The sequence below is a fragment of the Chiroxiphia lanceolata genome, chromosome 9 (assembly GCF_009829145.1).
Source record: "Chiroxiphia lanceolata isolate bChiLan1 chromosome 9, bChiLan1.pri, whole genome shotgun sequence".
Taxonomy (NCBI): domain Eukaryota; kingdom Metazoa; phylum Chordata; class Aves; order Passeriformes; family Pipridae; genus Chiroxiphia; species Chiroxiphia lanceolata.
In genome coordinates this window covers 18,384,292-18,404,383 of record NC_045645.1, presented here as the reverse complement: position 1 = coordinate 18,404,383, position 20,092 = coordinate 18,384,292, and the positions used below count along the sequence as shown (strand labels likewise).

At 38.2% G+C, this 20,092-nt stretch overlaps 1 protein-coding gene across 1 annotated transcript in view; it reads left to right on the top strand.

The window, feature by feature from the left end:
• The window catches only part of DPYD (dihydropyrimidine dehydrogenase), a 338,464-nt gene that overhangs the window by 271,663 nt on the left and 46,709 nt on the right, over positions 1 to 20,092 (top strand). Inside the window, 1 exon segment of the mRNA XM_032695866.1 lies at positions 1,781 to 1,923. Within this exon segment, the coding sequence (XP_032551757.1) occupies positions 1,781 to 1,923 (143 nt within the window).

The following is a 20,092-nucleotide window of genomic DNA, read 5'->3' as shown; positions in this document are numbered from 1 at the left end:
TTAAGGTAAGGGGTCTATAAGGCTCTAAAACTGATTGAATGCAAATTCTAAAAGTTACATGGGGGTTAAAAGAGTATAAACATTCATGCCTCAAGGCAGATGTCAGGTTTTAACTCAAGCAGATTGGGAAGAAATTTCCCTCTAGCTACATGATTTCAGAGTTATTAGTGCCTGTATTGTTTCACCTTTCTAAAAAACAACTACCTCATCACGGTGAGATTCTGGAGCAGCTGTGTCATTGGCTGAAAGCAATACAGCCAGTCTGATGCTTACTTCTAGCCTCAATTTCAAACACTGAATATTTGAAGAATTTCATGAACTACTGTTTTTTGATGAGGTTATTTTCAGTGGTTTTGGCTGTGTACGGTATGTTTTGGCCTGTATGCCTTCCAAAAAGCTTTATAAATAAACCCATCAGACCAAACAGCATGGTTTCCATTTTTCTTTTTTTTTTTTTTTCCTCAAGCATTTCTCTAAGACTGGACTATTAATTCTGTCAAAATATTTGCTCTTTGGACACTTAACAATCATCCTCTTTCAGAGAATCATTCTGTTCTTTTCAAACATGTTACAACCAATCTAGCTCAAATGACGACAAATAGTCATTAGTGTCCTACGGAAAGTTCCTGCTCAACTCCAGCTCCTTTTTTGTGATATTTTCTGTTGTGGTCTTAGATTCTTTAAAGCAGTTTTAGTGAGATTTCCAATTTTTATTACTCAGGCTCTAGTTTTCATGAAAACACACCAATGGTGCATCTTGGGTTTGTCTGTCCATTTATGCACATGAAAGTTTAGTTGCTGTTACCTAATACAGTACCAAGGGAGGGGTGGGGGAAAGACCTGAGAGTCACAACCAGACAGTTCCTCTGGGGGTGATGTGTCTTGCCCTTCCAGTACTGTATTTTTGTCCAGTGATGACATCAAATTATCCTAAAGGTTCATTAAATTAAGTAGGAGTTTTAATATTCTCTACAGAAATCCCAACTAGCCTAAAAAAAAGGTAACTGAAAGTGTCAGCTATCTGTGCTATCCATCATCTCATGAGCAGTATCCGTATTTTAAATACTTGCATACCACCAATAGAACATAGCCAAAAAGACACATTGCAGACACAACGTATTGGAACTCTAATCGTAATTCCTGTAAATATAGCAGGGAGTTTTCTGACTCAACCTCTATATACAATTTGAAATGCAAGCCCCAGTCTTGGAGATACTACCATAAATGAATATAGTTTATTCTTTTGACTATTATGTTGATTGTTAAAGGGGACTTACATAAAGGATTATCTGAATTTACAAACATCCAGAGGGGAAACAAATAAAATATGAAATTTCAAGTGCAGTGAAATGGTGCTTTTAAACAACTTTTAGTTGGACATAAATAAAGGAGGTTTTTACTCTTACTTGGACAACATGTTTATCTATGTTCAAAAAATCAACCTGATTCTTCGTGTAGAAACACAGATCTCTTTGTCTAGTGTACTGTGTGGTAAAGTATTGCTTTCTGTCTCAGATGTGTTAGTCTTTGTTTTGAGCATCAGCTAAAATGTTTGAGCTAGCTTTGCAGTGTTCATCCAAATGTTTCTGCTATTTTCTGTGTTTCAGCAAAATGCGTAGTGCTTTACAAGTACTGATACTACTTGAAACCCACTTGGTTTCAGTTTATAAATGAATATAGCCTCTGCACCTCAGTTCCTCATGTTCCTACCATGAGGGATGTGCAAGTTGCATCAGGGTCTGTTCTGACGTCGCTAACAAAATGTTCTGGTTTTCTGTAGGAAATGCTATCAGGCCCATCGCCCTCCGCGCAGTGTCTGCCATAGCCCATGCTCTCCCAGGATTTCCCATCTTAGCAACTGGAGGCATTGATTCTGCTGAAGCTGGGCTTCAGTTTCTACACAGTGGGGCTTCTGTTTTACAGGTACCTCTTCTTTCTTCAACCATTAAAATTAAAATAACTGTAATGAACATCACAATATATCTTCCTTTCAAACATTCGAATAGTGGGGGATTTCTACCACTGAAAGGAATTTTCATGTTTTTAACTTTGTGCTTCTTGCTAAGAGACATTTATTTCACATGGAGGAGGAGGAGGAGTTGCCAAAAGAAAACTTTGGGTGTTGCAATACCAATCTGGGAAAAGGCTGGCCATGAGTTTGTTACCACTTTTTATCTCTGACTTCCAGGATTTAAAATTTAAACATCTCTCTCATGTCATACAAACAAGGTTGACACGGAGTTAAGCAAGAGCTGCCTGTTCTTTCATTATTCTCAGAGTTTTTTTCTGCAGAGCCTTCTCAAGGGGAGAGGGCTTTCAAAGAGTACTACTTTGGTCTCACAGAGAGCCCATTTAAAGTAATTCCTGTTGGTCCAGGCATCTGTGTCCCTTAAGCCTGTTTATTGAAACAGGAGATGTAGAGCTGTGTCTCTTGTATATGGTGCTGGCATTGCACTGAAGTGAGCTGTTTAGACTGCATACAGTAGTGGAGGCTGATGGGTTGTTTTGAGGTCCTGGCCAGACTGGCATGGTTAGTTAGTCCCTGTCATAGAAAGAAGCCTTGGTGGAATGGTATTTTGAGCACCAGAAAATTGGCTGGAAATCAGCCCCTTACCTGCTCTGCTAGGCATGTCGGGGCACCATTGCAGCATGTATGTTAGAATGGCTGAGGAGCAGGTAGTCTTTGTTATATTATTCCATTATATATTGTTACATTCTGGTAGATGTTCAGCCCCTTTATATGTAGGTACCACCCTAGACAACAGAAACTGTGGATCCTGTGAATATCGGCTTTGTGTCACTCCCTGGGATGACTGGAGTGTTTTCATTCCCAAAATTCACTTTGGCATTGAAATTAGATTCAGTGTGACCATCCTTTTTACACAGCTTCAGTGACTGCTGAGATTAGTCATTTGTTTGCTATGTTTCACAAAAAGAAAAGAAAAAAGCCAACTCAGTGTTTGATTTGGTTAGGATTTTTAATGCACATCAAAATTAGCATCTCTGGGAGCTGAAGTAGAAGACTGCTGCTGTTTTGTAGACTTGCTATGTTCTTTTGATTTATGAATACCGTTTCCTTTTTTTTTTTAGTTTGTATTAAAATGCTTCAAACTCTTTTTTTGCATGGACAGACAAAAGATCTGCTTTTCTTACACAATGATCTGAAAGTTTCTTGCATATAAATACTAAGTAATGGTGCAAAGTACAGAGCAGCATTTGTCTACAAAAAAAAAATAGTATTGGCAAGGAAATGTTTTTAGTGGTTGAGATATATTTGGGTTGTTATTGCTAAGAGAGCTGCAGTTTCAATGGCTTTGTCTGTAACAATGTTACATGATCTGAACTACACCAAGTGGAATGCTTTTCTGTTTTACATCTGTTGTATCTTTTTCTGAATGACTAAAACTAAAGGTTTTTAATGTCACACACTTTTTCTTTATATAGACTGTATAGCTGTTTATTTTTTATTATGTCTTTTCGATTTGCACCAATGGTAATGGGAAATGCTGAAATATAATTTAATGCAGACATCCCAGTCAGTGCCCAAGAGAAAGAATATTTGATTTACAAAGCATTAATTCTTGTTTTCTTTTTAAATCAATCAAATTCTCTGAAACTGGCTTACAGAAATTACTTGGATCTATACTGATCTTTTAGTCTTTACAGAACAATTTCTCTTTTCAACAGATTTTCTCCGAGATGGTGAAAAAACTCTTTTCTTGTCCCTAGATTTCACGAGTTTAACGTAAATCATCTGTAGAACTGATTTTAAAATCCTTAGGATCAGAAGTATCCTCAGTTTGAGTGGCTTCTTTCTGTTTCACTAGAGAAGTCATTTAAACTAATCTCAGATAAATGGATTCTAAAGTGGCTGTGTAGGTAAGGGTCTGAACTAGTTCAATTGCATTTATTTTAGAATAAGCCTTTAGTAAACTTCCTACAAGATTGTGAGTACAGGCCCTAAGTCTTTCCCTTATGTTGAGAAGGACAAATGGAAGGGAAAAGGAAATGTGTAATCTCTATAGCCAATCTTAGAAGAAATACACTTAACTGTAATTACACTGAAACTTTTATTTGCTTCTCAGACAAGATACATTGTGATAGAGGGAAGAAGACAGCCTCATCTTCACAGGTCATCTTTGTAACCTCTTTAGGATTATGAGAATCATTACCATTGTTTTTCTTCTTAACAAAGTCATACAAATAGCCAGGTAATATATCCTTTCCTGAATCCCAATCTCTCTCACATATCCTTGGTATCAAATGCCCAGGTTGTTTCTTCAACAGTCACAACCTCTGTTGCTTACAGCTTTGACAGTTCACTTCTGCTTTCTCAGTACCAAAATACAGAGCAAGTACAGAATTTGTAGATAGCATCAAATAAAGGGATCTACTGAATGATTCACTAATTAAGATTCACTGCATAGCAAGTCCCTGAGTTAAGTAGTTAAAAGCTCGGACTCTACTGGAGGAATTATGTATGTGTCCCATAGCTTGATCCCAGGTATCTGCTTTGGACACTGTTGCTGTCACTGTTTGGTTCTGATTAGACACTTTGACATAATACTGCGCATTATGTGATCTGACTTCGTGTTTCCAAAACCACAAGGACACACTTTACGACGGATCCAGAGGCACACAGAATTCCTCATTAGCAGCATTTTAAAAGGGTAGGGAATGTCAGATAATTCAGTATTAAACACAGTCTCCTACTAACTGCTAAGTAGCACAGACCATATTGATCCATCCGTGAAGCCCAGCTAGAGAGCCTGGGAGAGCAGAACTTGCTTGGCCACTGGGCTTCCCTTCACTGTGGCTCGACAAGAGACCCGTGTCTTCTCTGCCATGAGAGGGTGACATTCATGGGCTAGGATAATAAGAAGGCTTTGTGTGAGTTGATTTAATTGCAGTATGGCATATCTGTTAGAGGAAAGGTTTATGAATAATAAATGTTCTTCCATTAAAAGCAAGATCAGATTTTCCTCTGCAGCTATTTGACCTACAATCAGTTCTCCATTATTTTTTCCAATTCCAATTGCTTTTATTTTTAAAACATGGGGATTTATTTTCCATTTACAAAACCATTGTACATAGGAATGCAAGTCAGGAGACAGGTGGTAAGCCATATTTTGCTATATGCCATAACCACCTCAAGTGCTGTTAAGCAGATATAATAGAAAATGGTTTGGGGAGAGAGTTTCAGTATTCAAAATATGTTCTATCCCCTCCTTTAGAAGATGGAGGGCAACATCTTAGCACTGTTATTCGTGAAAGGCTTGTGTATAAGGAAGTTTGCAGCAGGTATAGAAAAAAACCTGAATCGTTGTAGTCAGAAGTAGCTGGGATTAAAATTTCGTACAGCAATTTAACAGAGCATTCTTCCCCTGTATGGACTTCTGACATGTTGCAAAAAGAGCCCGTTTGTTTTTTAATTTCTCATTACAAATGATGAAACATTTCAATCCTTCTTCAGCTGATTCCATAGCACTATACTTTTTTTAAAATACCTGAATTCACCACTCCTTTTTCAGTACAGATACTAAATTAAAAAATAATAACAATTTTATTTATGGAGATAATCCTGCACTCACTCCATAGCAAAAGCCCCAGAAATGTCTAGCTGCATCTTTCTAATGACCTGAGGTACAGTTCATTACTACGGGCTTACAGTGAGGCTGAAGTATTTTATTTTTAATTTAAGTAAACGTTTTTAAAAGCCTAAATGTATCAAAATAAGATGTATATTGGAATTTTTTTTCATTTTTTTCATCATGTCTGTGATTTACCATGGCACATTGATGGTTTGTTAGATTTTTGCAAGGCTTTGGAAGAGACATACCTTTTTTTAAAGTCATCTTGCTGCAGGAAATTAAAATGGGAAACAATTATAAGAAATTCCAGCAGAAAGAGAAAATGTGTTATGGAAAAAGCAATAAAAGCGTAAAAATATTAAAGTAAAAATCACTTCACAGTAGCCTGTATGATTCAATTGTAGATCAATATTGTGTAGTTAATGCATTAGCAGTAGAGCATTAATTTGCAATTACAGCAGGTGATCTGATCCTCTGTGTTCTGTCCATTGACATAAATGACCTTTTGTTGAAAGAGATTCTGTAGTCATTATTTCTAGCAGATGTAACAAAAAAAAGGTAGAACAGAGGGGTACTTTCTGAAGTATAGTTGTTTCATGATGGAGCCTTTTAGCATTATATGGTGGTATGGAATACTTTTGTTAGTCTGGAACATTGGTCATTGTCATGTAAAGAATCTGGGTACCTTTTCAAAGAAATTTCTTTTCTCATGAAGTACGGAGGTCACACTTGTCCGCTGTTGCAGACATGGGTGTCTGTAAGGTCTGTAAGGCTTTCTACACAGCAGCAATTTAAAATCCACCTATATAATGCTGCTTCCCAGCAGGGCAGCCTGTAGCTTTGCCCTGGTCTGTGTTTCAGACCCACCTTCATCCATCTTAATCTCCCACTTATCCTGGATGGGACGTGGTGCCTTGCAGTTCTGCTCCTATGGGTGCTGTGCTCTTGTCCTCACCATGTTGTATTCAGCCCACATGCACCTGCTGCCTCTGGGCCTTGCACCATGACCCTCCTGATCTCTCAGGCAAGGAAAGCAGATGGAAATGTATCCTACCTCAGCAGCAGAGCTGCCATGAAGCTGGATCTGTCCCATACCCTTCTCTCCTGCTCGACATCAGCTGTGTGTGAGACCTCAGGGATCTGAGGAAGAACAAAACCATTCTGGAAGTATGGCAGCCCATGATAGCAAAGCAACAGCACTGGCGTTTTGCCTCTCTAAGATGAACTCTCCCTCCAGCACAGAACACAGTTGTTTTTATGAGACAGCTTGTGGGTTTTTTAACATTTTTGAGAAGCCCTCTTGGTACCTCTTTGGAGCCAGAGTCTCAATGGATTCAATACAGTTTGATTATTATTTTTTCTTCAGCAATCTTTTTACTGAAGCATTTAGCAGAGAGATTTTTATAGCAGCAGGATGGCCCTTTGTGTGTGAATAAACAGGCTTTTCTATCACAAAATAGTGGGACTTGATCTATGAGAGAGCGTTGTTATTGTATTTGTGCAAATATGAAATCCTGTAAGGAACTCTTCTACATGGTATAAAATGCCCTGGCTATCAGAAAATAAAAGTAAGGCTCTGAAAATATAGTCAGTGTGAAACAACAGGGGGAAAAAAAAACCTTTTCATGAGCACTATGTCTTGTCTTAATGTTTAGATGCTACCATTCTCTCCCTCTCAAACTTAAAAAGAAACAAAAAACCCAAACAAACAAACAAAACCTGCAAAAATTCATGTAGTAGATGTTTGCTGTAATCATTTATCATGTTTTCCCCTCCCTTTATTTTTAACTTTCATTAGGACCCTGATGCAATTTGTCTATACTTTTTTTATGGCTACAGAACTGCAAAGTAGAAGCTGGTTCTCCATGCACTTAATTACTGTTCTTTTAAGCCTGTCTCAGTGTCTGTTGAAGTCAGTGAAGACTCTGATATCTGAGTTTAGTGAGAAATAGATAAGGCAAAAAAATTCTCATCCAGGAATTGTTTTTTTATGCCATTTAATGGTATGAATAGTGAAGAACTAAAAGAGATTCTAATAATGGGAGTAAAGAGCAGGTCAGTGATGGAGCTGGCCCTATGTTTTAAAATTCCAGGTTAAGTTTATACTGATAACAACTGGGAAAAAAATATTTTGTGTTGCAATGAATAGCTGTGATTTTGAATGCAGAGGGAGAACTCAGTCTTTCCTTGAGTCCCATCTCAGCTCTATATGAGGAGAACGAGGTCAGGTGTATTGCTGCAAGTCTTAAACAACGACAGGATGCCATTGGTGTGGCAGAGCAAGGCTATGCTTCTCCTGCCTGGACTTTCAAAGACTTTGCTCTGTGCCAGGCAGAGAGGGGCTCCAAGGGCGGACAAGCCCAAGAACAGGGACACTTTGGCACCAGAAGGACACTGTGAAGTTTCTGACATGGGTTATGGCTCAAGAGGTAGAAGAACAAAAGCTTTCTGTACAAAGCTGTTCATGGCACAGAGAAGTTAAGGTGCTGCAGCTAATTCTTCTATCACCATTTAAAATGATGAGTGAAGAATAAGTTGCTGGATGCAGTAACAGGCCATCAAAATGATACCAGAAAAGATTCAAGGGATGACTCTTTACACTCACCAACAGTTTTAAGGAAAAAAAGAGGCCACTTAAGGCAAACCTACTTTTCAGATATAAGTCCTTTGATTGAGATAAGTGTAGTTTCCTGTACGAATAGTAGTTTTTAGACCGTATTCCCAAAGAAACTCGATGTATGTTTGTACATCCATTTGAGTGCCTTGGTCACATTTGAGCTTTGTGGCCATTTTCACTGAAATTTGCCAGAAGATAGAAAGTATTTTGCTCTAACAAGTTTTGAGAAAACAAAAAAGTCAGGCAGAGGAGAGAGCGTAACTGCATTCCTTCACTGTAAGCACAAGCACACTATGAGCTCACCTTTATTAGACCTCTGAGAATCCACATGGGACAGCGCTGTTAGGACTGTGTCAGCCACAGGAAAGGCTTTAATTGGCAGTCACACCTTATTAGACGTCAGAGAACCCAACCAGGAGACACAGAGCTGCTGGAAGCCAGGTATCATTAGCTCTGCTGCTCACAGAGCAGCGCACTGAAAAAAGTCTTCAATGGATGCAGCACTGAATGGAGTGGCCCTTCTCTGTAGAGCTGAAATTTGCAGTACATGCAGAAACAAAAGAGGGAACAAAGTGCTGTTTGAACATGTCTACATGAAATCCAAAGAAAAATGAATGTGAAAGAGAGAAAAGAGTTGGGACAGACATACTCAAGCATTCACTTGTGAAAACATTTCATTATTTTCTGGGTTTTTAACTAGCCCAGTGCTAATTACAGAAACTCAACCTGTTCTCAACTCTCTGTCTTTGCTAATAAAAAAAAAGTAATTAGAAGACTGCCACACTTGCTCCATTACAGATGATTGGGGGGAAAATTACTAATTGATGAAAATTTTCTATGAGAATTCCTTTTACTGGAAATCAGAATTTGTTAAACAAAAACAATTTAGAAAGTTTTTTTGTTATGGTTGTAAAAAAGGTCAAATTAGAACAGGTTTTCATTATTGATTTTTACTTATATCATCTTGCCATTTTTAATGAAAAGTTACAATATTCAAATCAAATTGAAAAGTTACAGACTAAACACTAATAATGTCTTTTATTTTATACAATTCTGCATTAATTTTACATTTTATTTGGAGCTGCTTAGGGGATTTATCTGTTAGATTTCCTTTCTTTCTGCTCATTTCACCAGCTAGTAAATGAAGTCTGCATAGATAGGATTGTTATTTCATACATTTGTAAGAACGAATTAAAGCTCATTCTTTAACAATTGCTATTTGTCATTCTCGTAATGAATTCTCATGCAAGGTAGGTTTAACTATCACTGCATGGTAATAATTATTTACTAACAATGAGGTCTTAATTGAGCATCAGCTCAAATGCTGTCCTATACCAGTCACTCCCAGCCTCCACAGGGGATTTGTTGTCCTGGGGACACTGGGTGTGTTTCTCTTTCTCCCTCTGCCGAGGTGTCTACATTGCCTCCATGGGTGACAGAGGGACTTTAACCATTGAGGCGACGTCAAGAATAGTTGCTTTGGCAACATGTTTTCTACATCTTTCCCAAGGATCCACAGTATTGCTTGTCTTTCCAAAACCCGGTACTGCTGTACCTATTTTTCATGTGGATTCACACTACTGATGTGGATTTATGCTGCCACTATCTTATATGAACATTCACAAAGCTGTCCTTCATGAAGATAAAAGCACATGGTGTGAATTGGCATTGAGTGAGTACATGGAGATGACTCTTCACAAGAGGCTTGGTTAATTGTTGATGAAATTGTAGACAAGTTGTTTTACTCAGCTCAGGTTGCTTCCAGACATGAAGCTCTCTCTTGTAGACAGAGTTTCCCTTGTGTACCAGTGTGGAGGTGACTTGAAATTGAATCTGAAAGCATACCCAGCTCCTTGTTGGATATTGAAAAAAAATAGAACAAAAGATAAGCACAGTGAAAAATGCTATTTCTTTTTTCCTTTCTGCCATCTCCAGTAATTACTTAGGGAAATTCCTGTGGGTTTTGTTTTGTTGGGGGTTTTTTTGTTTGTTTGTGGTTTTGATTTGGTTTTGTTGTTTTGTTTTTTTTTTTTAATGTTATATTTATTGTAACTGTAGGGGACTTGTTTTCCAAAAAGGGAAAATGTAAAACATTCAGAATTGCAAAGCTCTGCCATCAGAAAAGTTTTTCTTGGAAACATTATTGGTCACACAAAGAAAACATATGTGTAAGAAATTTTCCTTTTTGTATCATAGCAGCTCTGTTGATCTTTCAGTCAGAGACAGTACCTAGCAGTGAAAGGAAGAGAGGGAGAGTAAGCAGTGGAGGACGCTGTGCTAAGGGAAGGCATGGTCCTGGAGCCTGCACTGGTGCAGGAGTGCACTGCTAGGCAGCTCAGTTTGGGCTTGGTGCTGGACTAGCTGCAGTTTGGTCACTGATCTGTTGGTTTTCCCAGTGGTAGAAAAGTGTTTTTTCTGCCCAGGAAGGAGGGAGCAATGTGGGAATATGAGCCCTGACACCTTTTTGAAGTTTTTTTCCAGCTACAGCAAAAGCCCCCTGACACAGTTTGATCTGGCTGATGAGGGGTCCTTTTATCCGTGCAATTAGAATAGAAGAAATAAACAGAGAAAGCATTTTTCTGAAGCTGGCATTTTGGAAGCTGGCAGTATGTTTTACAAAGAGTTTAACTTCCTTCAGTATCCCGAGTTGTGTTGCTGCTTTTCTTGATGATATTTGTTATTTGCACAGAGATAGGTAAAACAATCCCTAAGGAGATGTGGAAGTGGGTTTTTATCTCAGACACGAAGGACTCAGAGGGTCAGAACTATTTTATTCACATGAATCTCACTCTTCAATGGACACAGCAGCTGCTGCACAAATTCTTACAGGCAAGCTGATAAAGGATGAAAGTAATTTTAGCTGAAATAAAATGTGAGAGTACTAGAGGGAAAGACTCACCAGGATGAGGGGTTAATCATTGCAGGACTGAACTGAGGTTCCAGAATGGAAAAATTTCTTTTCCATTTGATTTTGAGAGGTCTGCAGCTTTGAAAATCCTGGTCACAGGAGAATATCCCTCGTTAGCTGGTTCTCATTAGAATTTTTTGAAAATTTCTTTGAGAAAACTGTTTTTCATTGACAAATTTAATTTAATCAAAATAGATCTGGGTTCAGGTCCCTACTGTGTCTGATTCAGAGTGTCCTGGGATGAACACTGAAGGTCTGCCCTGGATCCATTATGTATTAATGAACCTGACTATTGCCAGTGATGAGGAAATAGTTATTCTGTCAGAGGGAAGTCTAAGCATGGAAAAGTTTTCCAGTTTAAACTGATAATCAGAATTCTAAAAATGTGTGGAATTAGCACATTTAAAGAAAAAATATATTATTTGGGTGAATCAAATCTCTGTTTCAGTCTTTTCACAACATATTTTACTTTTGACCTTTTCATTCCAATTAACTTGGATTGCAAAATAGACATTTTCTAGTTAAATGGAGCCATTGCATTCCATGTTGTCAAACAGCACATATTGGTAATTCTGGAACTCTTTTCCACACATTTTTCAGAACACCATTCTTTTCTGAAAAGCATGCTTCCCTAGAGCACCACTCACTTCTGACAAATACACCTTTCCAAAAATGGGATAACAGACCAACTCCATTCCAGAGATGATGGTGTTCCTGTTGGCTAGCTCTCAGAAAACAAAATCTTAAAACCACTGCTAATTTCTGTATAATGTTATTTGATGACTTTTATCATCAAACCACCAGATCAGAGTGACTTAACTGGTACCTGCTTTAGAAATTTCTTTGGAGCTGGAGGATATGACTCATGGAATTGGGTCAAGTAAATCTACATCTACCTGACACAGCTGGTGATGCTGTACCAGCAGCTGCAGAACCACTAGGAGAGCTGAAGGATTTCGTTTTCCACAACAGTACTTACTAGAGAGAGCAAGACCTTTGGGTGTTAATAAATGAAATATTAAGTGATATTCAACATATATTTAAAGATAGTTGTAGAGCCTCTCTATGTGATTGGACTGTTTACACAGGGGAGTTAGTTCATCTGCTTTCAAAGCTATCTTTCATTTTGTAGATCTGCAGTACAATGATACAATTTGCTAGAGATGGCTGATTATGAAGCTGTTTCCCACACTTCTCAATGCTCAAGGCATGTGGAATCATATTTGTTTTCTTAGGAAAGATGATCGCGATCAGCATTTTTATTGGTGTGTGTGCCCACCTACTGCATAAAGGTCCACTTTGTAGTTCCAAGAACTGACAGAATGCTTAGTGAGATAAGGAAATATAACCATTCCTCTAGGGGTGGTTGACAGTGAAAAAAACCCACAATTACCTCAGGGAACCTTCTGAAAATTCTTGATTTATTCTGCATTTTGCCTGTCAAAGACATGGGATACAAAATTGCATCGTTCAGGGTCCCTTGATAAGAACCAGTTTCCCACTCCCAAACACCCAGTTTAGCTATTTAGATCAAAGATACATTAATTGGCAGTGGAGAACTTAAGGGGAGGAAAAATAGATTTGAGTAGGCTAGGAATTAATGCATCGGATAACATTCCTAAAGGATCCCTTCTAGTGCTCTTATCTCCTGCTGTGCCCTCATAAGTGGGTAATGGATTCTCGACTTTTTTCTCCTCCTTCATCACTGGCCACTCACAACTGCCCAGGGTTGCTGGAGTACAGTACATGAACAAGATCTACTCTTGCAGTCCCCAAAATCAGGTACTTCAGGGTCTCTGTGCCAGGAAGAGTAATCATCCCCTTGGTGCTGGGGAAGCTTCTCAATACAGCCTGTCTCAGGAGACTGTTGTGGCTTCAGCAGATGTGGCTCTTCTTGCTGTCTTTCTCCTTTTAACTCATTTTAAGCTCTGTGATTTACTGGCATTAGCCTATACTTTCAATTAGAATGACAATTTATCTCAAGCTTGTCTGATGAACACTCTTGAGGTATAACAAAATATCTGAACTACTTCACTGACTTACTGATACCCACATGGCACTGGACCATCCAGTTGTGGGGGTTTTTCTTTTTCTTTTCTTTTCTTTTTTTTTTTTTTTGTAATGCAGATTTCTTAAGCCCTCTGTGAATGGTTGCCTGCTTTTCAGACCCTGGGGTTATTAGTATCTTTAAATTTTTCTTCTGTGTGTTACCTCTCTGAGTGTCACTAGTAAGCCCTCAGCTCATTAGGACTTCAAGTCTAGGACTTAGTAAAAAAATAGTAGGTGGGGTTTTTTTCCCATAATTCAGACAATTCATAGGTGTAATGTTTGAATCCTTCAAACTGCTTTCTGAAAGCTATACTAGACTCTGGAACCAGTAGTAGTTCATTAGTTCATATATATTAGTTCAGTTCTAATGTTTTAAAAAGGCTATCATCTATCATCCAATTCAGTTTTGCATCTTGATCCAGTATCTGTAGACTTGTTAAGTAACATCCCATCTGCTAACCTATATCTCTAGAGTCATTTAAGCAGCTAATGTGAGTGAATCAAATCATTCCATCTGTATTGTATCAATATTTTCGAAGCTTTCTCTTACTTACAAATTTGTTCTTTGAAACAAAGAATCTTGGGGTTTTTTTCCCAGAGAGTGCACCACATTGTCTGATAATCCAATTCCCTAATGTTCTTAATCCTACAGCCCTCTAGCAGAAGTAATAATTGCTGATAGAAAGGATAATTTAGGCTACACATTTAATGTACTGGTGTTCACCAAGATATGAGGAAGAGGAACCATGGTTATACAGACAGCCTTTCCATAGACATTGGTATCCTGAAGATTGTAAGTATAGAAACCCCTCTCAGAGGAGATTTTATTTGTCTGTGTGTTCTCACATTGCAGTTCTTGCCACATTATTATGAGTACTGTGTCAGACAACCAGTGCAGTGTTTGCTGCTTTTTACTTTGAAGATCTGGGCACGTCTAAATTACTGTACAGAAGCTAGAAAACATATATTTTCATTTCCATAGGCATATAGATTGCATGGACCAGAAAGATCTTTCTTTAGTTGGGTCAATTTTTGCTAGTTGCTTTTGAGAATAAATTTTAAATTGTATGTATGCCTTACCCAGATTATCATAATGCTCTTGCCCACTACAACAGAATTAATCTTCTTAAGGTTGCCAATTCATATGGATACCCAGGTGGGCACAAATAGAATTATTCCTGAAGCATCTTGCATTCATTCACAGCTTCAGTCTTTTTTCAACAGAATCTTAATCAATAGACACTAATCAAGAAAGCAGTAGCTTCAACTATACATTAAATAACAGCTCAGGCATTCATAAATGTTTCTCCAAGAGGAAGATGAATTTATATCTTCAATACTTATCAGGAAGAATTTTTAATAGAAAAAGAAAGCTTCTATAAAAAGATTATTAATGTTAAAATTGAAAATATAATATAAAAACAGTAAACCTTTTGCTTATCATTTGCGCATATCAGTAAAAATATTTCAAAAGGAGTCAACCAAATTCATGGAAAAGCAAAATTGTTAATGCATTGTAAAACCTCTCACAGTTGTCTCAGAGGAATAATAGTTCTTTATCCCCTTGCTATGGTAACAATATTAGAAATTTTGAAGTCAAAGGCCAATTTCCTAATCGGATGACTTTTTGAGAGCTATTTTATTTACAGATCCTATGCAATTTAGAACCAAAGCTGAAATAAGTCTCCATCTTCTGGGGAAATAAGATGGCATTCTGCTAAATGCTAGAATTTTATCATTTGAAGGGAAAAAAGGGAAAAACAAAGCAGCCAGTGAGACCTAAGAATATAAAAGCATTTGAGATCTCAGAAGGAGTTTAAATCAATGCACTGCCACAGTTACAGCACAGATGAAAGAGCCTGCTGTCTCAATTGCCAGGAATCTACTTAGAAACTCTCACTTTGATTTTTTTTTTTTTTGGTAGTCCATTACATTACCACTAAATGCAATATACAGAGACATCACTGCTTTGATGATGTACAGTTACAACAAATGGAAACTAATATGGTAGAACAGTCAAGCTTTGTGATTTGCGTTTGTATATACAAATATATACCCATCAATCGTCTTACTTCTAGACTGTATCACTGCCACCCATCTGCCTCCTTACTGTTACTTCTGTTTTCATAGAAGTGACAATTATTTTGTACCCATATTCTGAAGAGATAGATATATATATATTTCAGAGGGGTGTACAAATCAAAATTTTCTCCAAGCTATTGTCTTCCAGAACAAATTCCTCATTTGCCAAGGGTTCTGATAGTGCTTTGAAACAATTTCAAATTGGAGAACAACTGCTGCCAGACATTACAAGATTCTTGTTCTCACAGTTCTTGTCACACCAAGAATACTTACACTTTTTGCAAAACAGCACATTATTGAACAGGTCAGCTTCTCTGACCTGCTCCAGTCTTTTGCAGTGAACTTGCAGTATGTGAGATTATTCACAATACCTCCTGTTAGGTGAAAGTAGTATAGGAAAAAGCTACCACAAATGTGTCTAGATCTGCATCTCATCTGCGGCCTCTGCTGAAATCCCAGCTATTGATGGAATAGATGGGCTGGGGTTCATTTTTGGCACCATATTCCCCACCATCACCTATCCAGCTGGGATTTCAATGTATAATAATGAGTTTATGCAAAAACTGAATGTCATGGGGTAAGAGAGAGTGGACAGACTAATGCCTGAAGAGGACTTCATTGTTTCCTCTTCTAGTGTTACAGTAAATATTTTCTCCTCTGCAACATCTGCCAGTGGGAAAATGTAAGGACAGCACTGAATAGGAATTTCTTTATGGAATGATTTGTCTGGAAATGCCTCAGACACTTTGTCCAGCTTCTGCGTGGTTGGCACAGGTCTTCCACACAGTCTCCCAGGATATGCCGAAGTGTCTACTAGAACTACATCCATTTTTGTAGAGAGTGAAACAGAAATAAAATGTAATGTCTGGGTATTTTTCCCATTGCTTCTAGAAACGTAGACTATAGACAAAACTGAATGGTCTTACACAGACAGTGCTCTCAGTAAACAGTGCAGGGGATTTACCTCAGTAAACACTTTGGAAATTGGCATCTCTTTGTTGTGTAATGATTCTGCTAAAAGCAAAGGCATTTACAATGTTTTATGACTGATATGGTAGTACTTGTCACCAGTAATGAATTTTTTCTTCAAAAATATGTAAATTAAAAGTTTCAGATTCATGTGAATGATTAATGACAATCACATAACCTGTAAAAATTTTTTTACACAATAATAATCTGTGACAATTTACTCCAGTTCCTCAAGTAAGACTTGTAATGTCTCTAGATCCTATGACAAAGACTCAGTTTTTATGATAATTTAGTAATAGAGCAGACAGGTCATTTCTTATGCAAGACATCAGCAGGGACCTTTGCATTCTTCTCCCATCATTGCATTTTGCAGAGCAGTTTTGCTTAGAGCCTTAGCCTGTGATTATTTCACATCCCCATTCCCCAATGAGATCGTTTGGTGTATGTTTGATTTACCAACAGCAAAGCAGGCATTGTGTCTTTTAGTATCTCAGACATGTCTGTATAGATTAGAATTGTAACCTACAGTTGCAACTTACACTGTGCAGTTTTAGATTTCAGAATGCTGAGAGCACAGTGTAGTTGATCATACATAGCATGTTGGCCTGCTCGTCTCCTTTGGGACATAAGGGGCAATCATTGGAGTCTGGGTCTGGGAGAAAGGAAAGGAGATCCAATGTTAAAAATTAAATTGTAGCAGTTCTACTATGAGGACAGAGCCAGGCAATGGAGTGAAACCAAGCTCGTGCAAAACTATCTCCCTGTATATTAGCGCAATATGAATAATACAGGTTTCTAAACAGGAAAAATGTAGCATCTTCCTCTTCTAGTCCAAGTTCAAGTCCAAAGCTAGAGACCAACAGAAGCAAGACAGTAGGACAGCACTTGTGAGCAGAGCAGCTGCCAGCTTCATTGTGACCTGGACCTCACTCTGTCCCAAAGGATGCTCAAAGGGCCAGTGTCTCATTTTTCACAGAAGAAAGATACTTTCTACCTAAATGTTTCGGGTGAGAGGCTGGGTCAGTGAATAGCTTAATGTTAATTTACTCATTAAACAGATCCACTTGGATTATTTAGGATTAAGGGATATTAAACAGGTGCCATCTCTGCTATGTGATGTTCCAGTGCTACTGCTTGCCAGAACCTGGGCTGATAAACCACACAAGCAACTGATCCAGACCCACTCTGTTTCTTATACTTGTCCATAAGTGGCTTCTGTTGGCCACGGCATACAGACCACTGCTCTGATACAGCATGACCAGGTGTGTATTCTCAGCTGTGAAGTTGCAGTTCTGTTAGGTTTTTGCTTCAGGGTCTAAAGGGAAGCACATTTTGCTGTGCTTGGTTGGTAAAGCATGATGCTGAGGAGAGGGGCTGAGCCGGCAGAGCTGGCTGCAGCTCAGTTTCATGTGTACAAGGCACGAACAGCAGCAGTTACACAGCACTTCTTGCCTTTATCTCCTCTTGAGGTGGTTTGATAAGACATTACATGAGAGGTGGTAGCAACCAAAAGGTAGTTCCATTTTAAATACAGCCATAGCTGTGCAGCAGAAGAGAGGGCTCAGGCTCAGCATTTAGCTTTGCAAGGGAGGGGAAGCCTGTTCCCAGTGCAAGCAGTGGGAGCAGAGCGGGGCATTAATGATGTGTGGAGATCGGTTGGTTCAGTTCTGCTGCAATTTTTCCAGATGCGTGAGTTTGAGTCTCACCTGGTCTATTGCCCTGCCACTTCTCTTGTGCTGAAAAGAGGGCACAGTGTCATTTAAACTGGTGATTCAGAGGCAGCCAGGTATGATGCTAAAAACCTCTCTCTGTGGTGTAGAAATTGTCATGGCTGATGGGTCAGGGTGACCTTTTATCTTCATTTTGTTCATCACTTTTTAAAATGCAGCAAAGGCTTCTACATTGATTCATGGAAGATATTGTAAGCCTAAAATACAAATCTCACCATCTGAGAAATTTTGAAGCTCAGAATTTTGGAATTTGCCAAAAACATGGCAAAACTATTTCTGTTGGTTTTGTATGTTTTAATCTTTGAATCTCTCTAGTTCTAGGAAAGGCCCATAAACATAAGCACTTGCTTTTGTCACAGTGAACTAAGTGAAAGGCATGTCTTTGGCTAATTATGTAAGCCATTGGGCACCATAGTCACAATTCTATAGAAGAGGAGGATCATTTGAAACCACTTGTTTGTTTGAAGTCCTTCCATTTCAAATAACATTTTTCTTTAGTGCAGAGGTTTACATTTTTCTTAAAAGTTGCATTTTACCTTCAGTTCCGGACCTCATTTGGCTTTCCAGGGAAGGCAAACAGTGCACTGCACACAGACTCACAGGGATCAAATGTTAGCTCTTAGTGTGATATTATCTTCTGCACATTTTTATATTATTGCGGTTCATAACACTGCACCACAAGATGGAAAACTAAAAGCCTCTTTATTTATAAGGTTATTACAGGTATCCTCCAGTGTATCTCATGTGTATACATCCTGTCAAAATATTTCAGGATTTTGACAACAGTGTCTGAACTTGTTTCAAGTGACATGACATGGCTTTTAACTGTATTTTTTATAGTTTCAGTGTTTATAAGCATAGCTAATAGAAGTGTTACCCATGCACAAAAAAACTAAAGAATTCCTTGGTGAACGAAAAGGTTTAAATAAGCGTCAGTTAAATTTTGCAGTTAAATAACCTGTATGGGAAATTATTATGATGCTCTCTATAATTGCTATTGGGAAAAAAAAATCTTGAAGCCTGCGGAAGTCATAACAAACCTAATTAATGCCCACTCTGTTTCTTCAGAGAAAGATTTTGTGTAATGTAAATGTACTGCATAGAAAATGTTATTGTGCTTATTTTATAGTTTGCCTTTATTTTTTTCTTGCACAGCTGTAGTGTATGGTATTTCCCAATGCAGTGTGTACCTGTCTTCAGGATTGCAAATTGTATTGTCATTTCTGAAATGTGAAAAACAATTATATATTTCCTTATTTTTCAAGTGTTGATGTCAATTATGATCTAAGGTATATTGGATATGTTTGTGCATGTCCACACATTCATGTTCTAAAATAGCTGACTGTTTCATTGTTGTGTTCACTATGTGTGCATGGAAGTCAAGTTATTATCAGGAGCACTCTTTTCAGCTTTTATAATAAAAGCTGAATCAGAGGCTGAAAACACTGACACATATGGAATTTAAGAGCATTTCCGGAGACTGACAATTAATGGTACTCAATCAACCCTGCACCTCATCACTGATGGCTGATTAGAGTTTAGCTAATGAGAAGGTATTCAGGGAACAGTCAGGGATTTTTTATTCAGTTGTCGGTTTGGTTGGAGATCTCTATGGGTTTAAATCTGAGCTGATATCCACAAAATGGTCCAGAAGAATCCATGTAAATAGTCAGACTATTCTCTGCTGTCAGTAGTTTTGTAGATCAGGGTTCACTGCTTTAAAAGTTTATAAAGCTATATTGCTCTCTGTGTTTCTAAAGTATCTAAAATAAAGTGTCCTGGCCTCCCAGTAGCTCTGAATGGGAAATGGTGATTAGCAGAAGGGCACTGTTCTGGTCTGTGTTTGGCAGTGCTCACCCATACTAACAGGTCAGCTTAATGGGTGCTGTTTGCTGAGACACTACAATTGGATCCAGATTCATCTCGAGGGTATCCAGGGAAAGGACAAGAGGCAATGGGCACAAACTGGAACACAGGAAATTTCATTTAAATATAAGAAAAAACCTGCAAGGGAGACTGAATACTGGACCAAGTTCCTCAGAGAGGTATAGTCTCTGTCTTTGGGGATATTCAAATCCTGACTAGATACAGCCTTGGGTAGCCTGCCCTAGCTGACCCTCCTCAGAGCTGGGAGGTTGGACAACAC